Source organism: Castanea sativa, chromosome 3 (assembly GCF_040712315.1).
Source record: "Castanea sativa cultivar Marrone di Chiusa Pesio chromosome 3, ASM4071231v1".
In the NCBI taxonomy this organism is placed as follows: Eukaryota; Viridiplantae; Streptophyta; class Magnoliopsida; order Fagales; family Fagaceae; genus Castanea; species Castanea sativa.
The window spans coordinates 44,146,549-44,159,118 of record NC_134015.1 but is presented as its reverse complement, the minus strand read 5'-3'; the positions used below and the strand labels follow the sequence as shown (position 1 = coordinate 44,159,118).

Sequence of the window (12,570 nt, the reverse complement as noted above, 5' to 3'; positions counted from 1 at the left end):
AAGCCAATGGTGGCGAGAATGATAAGAATGAAGAGGAACAATCAACAAATCAAGTTGTCAACACTCATCAAGGGTCTAACTCGAAGAGTATCATGCCCAAGGAGTGCCACAAGATCCAATTCTTAAGTTGACTAGAGAAATTTTAGAAAGAATGCAATACAAACCCATACGTCTTTTAATATTACAAAGGAAGTTAGGATGGAAGTTCCACATGTGAATGGTTCACATCAATTTTGATTTGGGCTTATTTTGTCATGAAGCCATTTATCTAATATTTACATACTTGTGGAGTAGTATTTGAGCTCAACTATACTAAGTACCAGGGTTTTTGGATGATAATGTGAAATATTAAACAGGATTAAATGTGTGGAACCAATTAAAAAGTAACACAAGTAATAAATAAATAAAAATTAATTTATTAAAATACAAATGAATGTATTTAATTTTTAAAATATTAAAAAATCTAAATAAATTTAAACAACTTTTAAAATATATTTCATGATTTTAAAAAGATTAATAGAAAATGAAAAGGCATAAAAATTTTGTTTAATAATCCTTCAAATAGAAAGTGAAAGCACTAAGAAAGTAAAGGCTCAAGCCTACCTAGAACAGTGGTATCTTATCCCTCAAATCAAGCCTAAACAATAGAATTTTTAAAAGAATGGGTAATTAACTCAAGTGCAATACAAGGATATGTCCAAGTCTAAGACCGAAGAATCCAAAGTAGCGGATAAGTGCAATTGGAACAACAATTGAGGATAATAACCTCCTCGGGTAAATCCAAGGATCAATTTCTTGTATATAAGAGTTTAGTTCTGGCTTTTTACAAGGTAGTTCTAAATTCTCCTTACTGGTCTCTTCTACCTAGAAATTGTTCATCCTCCTTTTCTGGAGGGTTTCCTTCCTTTACATCCTAGCCTTCCTTTTATAGCTGTGAAGTTACTGTTTAGGAGTCATTTCCACATTAATGCAGCTGATGAGGTTGGTGCAGGGCATTGAATGCAGAGGTGGGAGGTATCCCCTCCATGAAACTTCCTCCCACCTGCCATGATCCAGCTGCTATCTTCTCATATCCTTAAGCCTCTAAGGGATATCAGTTGTCCTGATTCTCTTGCCCTCCTAGGGTAGGCGAAGTCCTCGGAGTTTGCTTACTCGTCCTGGCATGGATTGGGCATATTAATTCTCGGTTGGGACCTATCGGTCCTCAAACCCCCCACAAAAAGCATTATAATTTAAAATAAACGACCATTTTTAAATAATTTAATAAATAGCACATTCACATGTAAAAGTATAATTCTTAAAGGAAAAAAAATGGTAATATATATATATATAGAGAGAGAGAGAGAGAGAGAGAGAGAGAGAGGGGTAATATAATCAAATCAAAAACTATTAATAATTTAAAACTAAAATAAATATAATAGTAGTTTAAAATATATCCCGCCGATGCCAATAAATATATTGGTTTTAATGCAAGACATTATATCGAAGGCGGGGTCTTTGGTTCAACACCCCACGTCCTCCCTTTTCACCATCTTAAATTAATTATATCGACAGATTGTTCATCTGCTAGTTCAAGGGGTCCTTAGGTTACTAACCAATTCATGATTAACTCGATTAGACAAAACAACCCACCCTGGTTTTTAAAACCATGATCAAGATTACTTTGAGAGCAAACTCTCACCCTTGAGCATTCTCCTTGTAAATTCTTCTCAAAGTTTCTCATTCAAACCAAAAAAGTTTTTACCCTTACTTAAGACATCATTGGTGTATCACTCCATAGAGTTCTTTGGACTAGAGGAGTTCTAGTAGTTGCAGATGAGTTGGTTCATATTGATTATTCTACTTAGAGCAACCTAGACTTATCCCAACCATTCACGTGCCGAAGAAATCATTAAATCAAGACCGCAAATCTGTTTAGGGGGTATTTCAAGCATCCAAGGGTTTCATGACAAAATGTTCTTAAGGTATGGACATAAGTTTGAAGTTGTATGAAGATTAAGACAAAGGGATTAAAGGCTTGTTGTTTAGCTGTGCTAACAAGAAGGGCATGCCTAACTACAAGGACCCAATAATGGCATACGTGGTAGCAGAATAAGCAGCAGAATACAAACAAAGGTGCAAAGAAGAGCATGTTATCACAAAGCGCACCCTTGGCCACGTTGTAAAAAATGCACCATTAAAGCAACAAAGAAAGTTAGGAGGCTTTTTGGTAGGGGCGGCAAAATTTGACACGACCCGCGAACCCGATACGACACAACACGACACGAAATTAGCAAATTATGGGTTGAGACATAACGGGTTCGTGTCATATTCGGGTTGACACAGCTAACCCGTTTAATAAATAGGTTGGGTTAGTGTTGAACACATAGAACCCGTTTGACCCGTCTGACCCGTTTAATTAAATGATATTTTACCAATATACCCTTCAAACTCTTGGTATATAAACTTATTAGTTGTTGTGATTTATTTTCTTTGACATATTGTGATTGATTATTTGTGATATTGGGATATACTTTAATTTTGAATGATTATTTGTGATGCAGTTACTCGTTAGTTCTGAATTTTATATTAAAAATATTTATTTGTTTGTTTTTTCATTAATTATTATTTTTCATTTTGATAAAATCTGATAAACAGGTCGACACGACTGACCCGTTTAATAAATGAGTCGTGTTAGGATTAAGGAATCTTGACCCATTTAAGAAACACGTCGAGTTAGTGTTGACCTATGTAGTCGAATATTCATGACTTGACACGACACAAACCCGACACGCGAACTCGAATTGCCACCCCTACTTTTTGGCATTACATGATGCCCAACTCAGCCACTGAAGTGTCAACCATGCAGAGAATGGTGTAGCAATAAATGAGCCACTCTGCTTAGCCTATAAAAGGAGAAAGATTAACCTCCATGCACAACACAATCGAGAGCCAGAGGGCAATCCACTCACTTCATTACGGTACATTATTTTCCAAAGAATACAATAACTAGAAAAAGAGCTCCCTCTACTTTGAACTTTGGTTTGTTCACCTCTCTTGTCAAGGCAAAAGAGTTTAATTTCCACATCAAATCAATGCGTTCCTTGTGTTCTATTTATTAACGCCTTAAGCACACCCCAGTAGCAATAGTGTATTTCACTGTTGATTCATTTCAGTGACACCAAACGCAGTTAATTTACCGACCTAAAATCAATGCCAAGTAAACTCTTCTTGAAGGCCTAACTATCAAAATGATACACAAGATTAGATTAATTAAAACTAGCTTTGAATTTTTTTTTGGAAATTAATTTTCATAATCAACCTTGAATATGCTACATATATGTTTAATCAGAGTAATTATTAAGTATTCCTAAAATAAAGTAATATAATAGTTTATCTTTTCACATTTATGGTGAATCTTGCTAATCAAATTCATAATTGAATTCACTATAAATATGAGAAGGAGCACATCACTGTATTTTGATAGCACTTTATAATTTTATTCCCAATCAACCATCACTACCATGATTTTAAAAACAGAAATTTCTTAAGTAGTTCTGGAGTATAATAAAATGGTGCTCTCTCTTCTTACATTCATGATGAACTCCACCATGAATTTAATGAGCAGACCCTTAAAAACGAAAAATTCTTAAATAATCCCGGAGTATAGTAAAATAGTACTCCCTCTTTTTATATTCATAATAGACTCCACTATAAATTGAATGAGCAGGCTCTACTATGAATAGAGAGCATAGAGTATCTAAAAATTACTCTTTAAAAACTAGACTAAACCGGCCTATTCAATCAAAAACTAGGCCACTATTCAGTTCAGTAAAAATTGGGAACCGAACCCTTTTTCAATTATTTGACCGTTTTGATTTTTTATAGCCATATCTCACTAGTTGAACCTAGATTACCAGATAAAACAAAGTAATGTTTTAAAAATAATTACTAGTTGAACCAAAAGATATCAACCTACCATCTGCAAGTACCAATATGTATGTTTTGTTGATTGTTTCAATTGTTTGCTAGGATGATGAATTCTTTATGTAATTAATGGCGCACATTCTTACACAGATTCTGGTACACACTAATAATTAATCACGCAGAAATACAGAATTTTTCAAGAAACCTGGAAAATAAAGAAAATGGTAATGGCATATATAGTTAATATTTTTTTTTGGAAAACTCATATATAGTTAATATAATATAGTTAATATAATATGTATAAAGGTCATACTAGCAAAGATAGTGCAAGTTAATTAGACCAAAAGGCAAAAGAGAGTGGTAAAATGCACCAGGGAAGTAAAAAAGTGCGAGCCTCGAGAGCTAAAACATGACTGGCAAGGAGTTACTGACACTTTTGATAGTAGTAGAAAATAGAGACGTACAAATACGGCTTTGGCAGCCACCTGCCCAGCCATGTTTCGTCCGTAGAGGGTGGCTTCTCTTTACCCATTGGATTCTCCATCTCCCTCATACGCCAAAAATAGACTATACATCAAAGTAACTCATCCAACAAACATCAAATTCAAACCCATCCAAAAAAAAAAAACTCATCCAAATATCATATGTATAAAAAATACTAAAATACAAAGTTCACCTTTTAATTACACTAAAATTCATTCTATTCTTCTGACTTCCAAATTTATAAAAATCATTTTAGTCTTTTAGCTTTTAAATTTATATTCAATCAAGGCTCTTCCATAACTTGTTTAATTTTTTAAAATCTTCTTCAAAATTTTAAAAATTTAATTAATAATTGAAAAATATTTTTCAGATTTTTTTTCAACAAAAAAATTAATAGAAATACAATAAATTTGAAACTTAAATGATTGAAGTGAACAAAAACAAAAAAACTGAAATAACTTCCTAAAAAAAACTTTGGAGATAATTTTGCAATTTAACCTAAATAAAATAATCTTCAACGTTTCCAATGTATGTGCATTTTTTAATCAAACCATTGAAAAAAACAAAAACAAGAACATGATAAACAATCTTGGAAAAATATAATCTTACACTTGCTACGATTTTTTTTTTCTTTTTCTTTTTTTTTTATAACGAATTACAAACACTACAACTTTGGTACCAAAAAAAAAGAAATGTACACTAAAACATGCCTATTTTGCAAAAAGTACCAAGAGAAACATTAATAAACACCAAACACCAAACACCATCAAGAAAGAGAGAGTAAATGGAAGTGATGGTGGTCAGGTCTGGTTATGTCAGCGAACCTGATTAGCTGAGAATGACACAAAGGCTTAGGCAAAAGAGATGGGTGTGGCCTATATAATAGGGGAGAGGAGGGCTCGGTGCTCAAAGATTACCTATTGGTTCGGTGCAGCCAGTTTTTCTGCAGCTAAATATTACGAGATATATGATATTGATCACTATGAAATTTTATTTTCTTTCTTCTCTATCTCGATCCTCGTCAACATCAATATCATCATCATCTTCATCATGATCATCACCATTAACGCCGCCGAATGGGTAGCTGTTACTGCTGCTGCAACAGCTGTTACTGTAATCCATCAGTACATCGTGTTGGTCAACGTCAAAGTCATCACTGCCACCACCACCACCACCTTGTTCTTCTTCTTCTTCTTCTAGCCTATCTTGACCGTCCATCTCATCATCATCATCATCATCATCATCAACAGAAGCTTTTGAGCTATGGAGACCAGTGGAGATGGGATGCTTATTGTGGCCAACAATGGGGAGAGGCTCCGTCAGTTGCTTACCCTCTCGTGGTGGTGAAAACACCACTGGCAAATAGTGGTCCATTTCGCACGGGAACTTCGAGTTCTTGAAGTGCTCTTTCAATGCTTCCAACCCCTTTTGTTTGTTTTTTTTTTTTTTTCCACATACGTACAATTTCAAAGTTCAATTAGGACAGAGTACTACAATTTTTTTTTTAGATATAAAATAAGACCAAAGTTCAAGAAAGAAAAAATATATATATATATACCTGAACTCTAGCATAAGTTACTTCACAAATTTTCCTTGAGTTGAAGACTTCCCAATGTTGAAGATGAAATGCCTTATAGAGCCTCCATGTTGCTTGTGGAGAAGTCATGTTCACGAACCCATATCCCACATTGCACTTGTTGCTGTTTTTCATAAAACATTTCAAACAAATTATAGAAACAAAATCTTCATTAAAAATTACACTAATTTGGAAATCAAATGGTCAAATATACGCATTAAAGGCATAATAGTCAGAAAATCACTTGAAATCAATGGGAAGATATACGAAATCATAGGAGGACAAAGGCTGTTCATCGCCGTCGCCAATCTGCTCGTTGCAGTGAATACAGTGGTTGTCCAACATATTCAATAGCAGTTTCTGACTGCAAGAAGTTAAAAATATAGAATTTATATACATATTCCCCAAAAAATTTGATCAAAAAAATACAGAAAGAAAGTATTTTTGGTATGTTAAAAAGGTCGGGAAGAAAAATTTAGCGAGAAAAAGCAGAAGATGAACCTGTACTTATTGGGTATGTTTTTTATCATGACAGTGGTCCTGGAATCTCTGCCATTACTGGAATCTTCGTTGATTAGAAAACGAGTATCAAACTTCTTTGCTTGTCTACCTTTCCATGGCCTATTACTACTACTCCTTCCTTGCTTTGCAGTAGTGACTATTATAGCCGTATTGCTGCTTTGGCTCTTCTTTGCACCATTCCTCTTCGTGGGCCCATTCATTTCCTTCTCTTCAATTCCATTCCCAAGATTCAAACTTGTCATCACTTTAGCCTCAAGTGAACCTTCAGAATTTGCACTGCCCTTAGGGCTTCCCTGCTTGCTGAAATTCGATTTCTTGGAAGAAAAAGGCGTTTGAGAGAGCTGTGGACGAGGACGCACGTTGGGACTGAACCGCCCCGAGAATTTCCGAGGCGGTGGAGGAGGCGGAAGCGGAGGTGGAGGTGGTGGCAGTGAAGGGTATTTTGGAGATTTTATGTGATAATTAATGTTGGCGGAGTTAATCACTGGAACGTTGGCTGAGATTGCTGCTGGGTTAGCCGAAGTGAACGTATTGAAAAACTTCCTACTATGACCACCGGGGCGACTAAATTCTATAACAACAGCTTTTCCGCTTATTTCTTTCCCATTCATCTCTTTAAGCGCCCTAGCCGCATCTCTAACATCATAGAACTCCACGAACCTCTGGTGTTTTTTCGATGGCGTTTCTCTCAATTCCTTTACCGGACCTATATTAAGAAAATGTGAAGCGACAAAAATTGTAACAGCTTTTTAGATCTCAAGACAAAGAAACAAACAAAAGAGCAATATTTATCATACCAAAAGCGTCGAAGATTTCTTTAAGACTGGTTTTGGAGACTTGGGAGTCCAAATTGAAAATGACAATAGTGCCCTGGTTGTGACCGTCGGGGACGGCGTGGGCGAACGGAATGACGAAGTGGGCCCAGACGGGTCGACCCGCGATGAGTCCACGGGGACCGGAATTGTCCACGTGGGTCCCAGAATTGGTGCCCAAAGACGAACCGGTAGTAGGACTAGTAGTACAGTAGTGGTTTCTGAGTCTGGCTTGGTGTTGCATGTGCTGGTCCCGAATCTCTCTCAAAGCCTTGTCTGCATGTCTCAGATCGTAGAAATGAACGGTCACGATTCCCTCTTGGATTCTCTCCATCTCTATCGCTCTCACTTCTCCAAACGCTTCCACTTCCCGCCTCAACAACGCCTCGCTCACTTCACTCGGGACCGAACTCAGGACCAGCGTCCGAGTCGCCGCCGCCGACGGTGGCAGAACTGGCGCCACCTGTACCACGTGGCTGCTAACGTACGCGGGGTGGTGGTGGTGCTGCTGCTGCTGCGGCGCATGGACGTATCCTACACCCGCTTCGCAAAACGGCACCACTTGTAGTTCAGTCGCTGAAAACGGCGTCGTGTAAGGGTAGTATAGCGGTTGTGGTGGTTGTGGAAAGAAGCAGAGTTGGTATTGATTTGGGTTTCTGGGTCTAAACTCTTGAGCCCTAGGGTCTAGGTTTCCCGGAAACCGGCCAATACCGGTTTCTTCCATGGTCGGAAAACCACACAAAAAAAAAAAACTACGAGAAACTAAAAATATAATAACTGGGTTTTTCCGGTCAGGTAGTGATTGGTGGTTAAATTCCCAGCTATTTTTCACTTCCCAAGTAATACTTTTTCTCTCTCTCTCTCTTTCTCTCTCTGTTTCTATCTCTATCAGAGTCCAGTAGAAAGGCACAAATGGTTTGGCTGTTTCCTTTTTTTCATCTACTTTCTTTTCAAGTCCAGGTTGCTAAAAATGTCCCTTGCCTTCTTATTATTAATGTTTGGGCCAAATGACGATAATGCCCCTCGTTGTCCTTGAAACTTGTTATTATCTATCTTTTTGGTACGGTTTGATTGGGGAGAGCAAGGGGCGTGGGGTTCGTCCAAGTTAGATGGGTTAACGATGTGGGCCGTACACGTGGCGATGAGAGTGAATTGTAGTAAAAAGTCTAGAATGAGTTTGGTTTGCAACCGCTTATTTAAATTTTTACTAAAAATTTAAAATGGTAGATAAAAATTAAATAAAATAAATAATAAATATGTGATTTATGTGAAACTCATACATACAGAAAGAATAAGCTCGGGAGATGAGTTTTAGTAACTTTTTTTTACATTTTAAACAACATTACATACTTTTCAACACATTTTTTCACTTATACATATATCAAAAACATCCAAACAATATAATTCAAGCTTCTTTCCCAAACACCCTTTAAGTAATAAGTTGACCTATAATAGGACTAATTTAAGATAAGATGAAAAACTTAGGGAAAGACTTGTCTCCAATGTCTAGTTTCACTGGACACGTTAAGATATGGACACGTGTCTAATTTTGGCCACTGGACACAAACTCAACCCAAAAACATAAGGGCTGTTTGGCAAATTGGTTCTAACACACATTTTCAGTTTTTAAACAACTTTACACACATTTTCACTCCTATATATTTCAAAAAACTACAAACAACCTTACTAAAGCTCTTTTACCAAACTGGCCTTACACACTCAGACAACTATTGGAAAATGTAAGGGAAAGACAACTTGAATGTGCAGCACGCTATACGACTTGATCCTCGTCAACAACTCAAAAAGTAGGATCTTGGTCTACTCTTGATACATGGTACAAAATAAATTTTGATGGAGCTACTCATGAAAATGATAATTGTGCAGGACTCAAGGTTATTATAAGAAATTTAACAAGTTTTATAATGGATTCACTGTCACAATTGATACCCTTATCTTTCTTAGTCATTGAAGTCAAAGACTTGGCAGCCAGGAGAGCACTTGAACTAGCCATGGAGATTGGGATTGATAGAATTATTTTGGAGAGATTCAGAAATTTTTGTTCAAACATTGAAGATTGGTGTCACGCCTCTCTCTCAATTTGGCCATCTCACAAATGATACTTTGTACCTTGCCTCACATTTCATAACTTTGAAGTTTTTTCCATATACATAGGTATTGTAACAAAGTTGCTCACTCACTTACTAAGTGAGCAATTCTTCCCCCTGATGGAAGATATGCCACTAGATGTACCAACAACCTCCCTTAATAACATGCTTAGACTTTATTCTAAAACAAAAAATGGCTTATAAGTACATTCTAAACAGACAATTACTAACATATTTTTCCATAGCTTAGATACGTGAGAAACTGTGATTGAATTACTTTTAATTTGATTACTTTTACTTTATAACATAAGGTCCTAAGATAGGCCAAATTGTAGAAGAGAACGTACAGTTGCACACAAGGTTTTTGCTAAAACCGGATGGCAATAATTGTCCTGAGTGGCGCTGGTGCATGATGTACGTACCTTTTTTTTGGTGTTGGTATTTTGACTACTCACAATGGCTTTTATGGGTGCACCCCTCATCTCATTAATTAGTTTTTTGTCCTACTCTTCCTCTTCTCTTCCTCTCCATTCTCGACTTCTCAACTGGACTAGAAATATGATGCCAAAGCAGTGAGGCTCCCCAAAATTTTTAAAATTTTTAAAATTTTGAAGCATTTAAACGTTGTAAATCTTCTTGTTTTGTTTGGCAGATATGGATTTTTCTTGCTCATACTAATTTGTGAAAGTTGTTTATCAACTATCAAGTTTAGCAAAGCGACAATATACTTAACGTAAAGTCTGAGTTTTGTGACTTGAAATTTTTAGAGTTCTTTTTTTGGTAAATTTGTATTCCCTTTGATTGCGCGTATGTATAATTCCTTTCTTTACGTAAGATTTTTTTTTTTTTTTGGGGGGAGGGGATAGGAAATTAATTATTCTTTTTATGGGGAGATTAAACTTTAAACAAAATGTATTTTTTTTTACTGGATATATGTTTTTGTTTTAAATATACAATGACAAGTAGTAGTGGGTTTTAATCTTCATATTTTATTTAGTTAATTGGTGATGTGATAGTATCTCGTTAAAGCAAAAAGATATCATTTTTAAAAAGTACTAGAAGTAAATCAAACCCTTAAATTATATTGTATTTTATATAATTCCGTAACAATTTCACAATATTTTCGAAAAACTAACCGTCACCTAACGCATTGATTTACCACAATCTGCAAATTAATTATTTTTCAATAGGCCATGTGTTAGGTGGCCAGCAATTTCGATTTTGGCCAAGTGTTGTGAAATTTTCTTAAATTTTTGTTATGTCTTTAAGTGGACTCTTTGAATCCATTTTAATTCAAATATCCACCCTTACTATTACTTATTTAGGGTCTGTTTGATATCTGTTTATTTTACTGGAATTGAAAACTTTTTATTGAAAGTATTATAAATAAAGATAAAAGTTAGCTGAAATAGTACAATGGAGCCTATGAATAATAAGAAAAATAAGCTCAATAATAAAATAAATTGGTTTTTTAAGTTGGAGTCAAACGCATACTTAGAGAAAGAGAAGACAGCATTTGAATTGAAAATGACTTAAAAGTTAAATAATTAGTTTGTAACTTATTAAACCATATAGATTAAAAGTATTCAACAATTTTTGTTAAATGAGAAAAATAAATAATATCTTTATGCAATTTTCCTATAAAACGCAAAATTCTTGAAGTTTTTTTTTTTTTTTTTTTTTTGGAGAAAGAAATTCTTGAATTTTTAAGTCTATAACACCACCTAACGTTTTCAAAAAAAAAAAAAAATTCTATAACACTTAATCCCATGTGATATTGTATTGTTTTATGTGTAAATTATATTAATTATTAATTATATAACACTTAAACTCCCAAAATTAACTTCAGTAATGTTTTATGTGAATATAATATATGGATGAAGTCACCCCATAAGCAATTTATTGTTTGTTATCTTGGAAGATTAATGATTTATACATAAAATAATACTACTATGAATTAAGTGTTTTACTCAATCTCATAAAAAATAAAAATAAAAAAGTGTTTTACTCAAATTTAATAGATTTCCATGTTTTACCGGAAAACAACAGTGGGGTTTTATGCACTCCTGTAGTTAATTTCACCAAATATTTTCTCAAAAAAATAATTAACAAAACCTTCATTGAAAACAATGGGTAAAATTACTATCTAACTCAAAATATGGCAGTATTATAAATTGATAATGACTATGAAGTATTCAACCAAAAAATAATAATAATAATGACTATGAAGTACGAAACCATTCAAAATCTACGTACTGGTAAATAAATAAACCATTCAAAATCAAAATACGATAAAATTCAAAATCTTGCATTCCTATTTCCCAAGTGCCCCGATCTTTCACGCTTCAATGAAAAGAACTATTCCAAAAGGTCTCTCAAAAAAAAAAAATATTCCAAAAGGACGGAAAAATAAATAAATAAATAAAAACATAAAAATAAAAAGGGCATGTATAAAAAAATAAAAAATAAAACAAAGTTTTTATTTATTTTTTTTATATACAAAATAGAAATTTTACTCTAACATAATCGAAGTATATATGTGTGTGAAACTTCTTCCTAAAGATTTAAACATCGACCTTTACCTTCTCACACTTCACAAAGTTTTTATTTTATTTTTTATATACAAGATAGAAATTTTACTCTAACATAATCTAAGTATATATGTGTGTGAAACTTTTTCCTATAGACTTAACATCGACTCTTATCTTCCCACACTCTACAAACATTTATATTTGTAAAGTGATCACCGAACCAAGAGTAAACTCAGTGTAGTTTTTGATTTTCTAAACTTAAGAAATCTTCAAAAGCATGCCAGGGAATAAAAAAACCAAAAAAAAAAGCCGACGGGCTGATTTTCCAAGCAAAGAAAAAAGAAAAAAGAAAAAGGATTTATGATTTTTTTATATTTGGTAAGTAGAGGAAAAACTGGCATGATTTTTAACCTCACATGAGAAATTATTGTGTAATCTCAGAGTACTATAAATACGTACTCCTTCCTTTCACAAAAATTATGAGTCCCACTAATTAAGTTTACAGTATAACTCATATTTATGTGAGATGAAGAACTACACATTTATAGTACTCCAATAATACCTAATATTTTTTTCTCATACGGTGCTTAATTAGACGATTTTGCGCTAATGCCGCCACCAGTCTTCGTAAAGTT

The 12,570-nt window shown here is 34.3% G+C and overlaps 1 protein-coding gene across 1 annotated transcript; it reads right to left on the bottom strand.

Moving 5' to 3' along the window:
• Window positions 1-5,020: 5,020 nt before the first annotated feature.
• LOC142627537 (protein terminal ear1-like) lies at window positions 5,021-8,242 on the bottom strand. The gene is made up of 5 exons (XM_075801416.1): window positions 7,285-8,242; window positions 6,467-7,193; window positions 6,210-6,329; window positions 5,948-6,089; window positions 5,021-5,814 (listed from the first exon to the last, which is right to left on the bottom strand). The coding sequence occupies exons 1-5, from the start codon at window positions 8,021-8,023 to the stop codon at window positions 5,380-5,382; spliced, it is 2,163 nt and encodes a 720-aa protein (XP_075657531.1). The 5' UTR covers window positions 8,024-8,242; the 3' UTR covers window positions 5,021-5,379.
• Window positions 8,243-12,570: the final 4,328 nt, after the last annotated feature.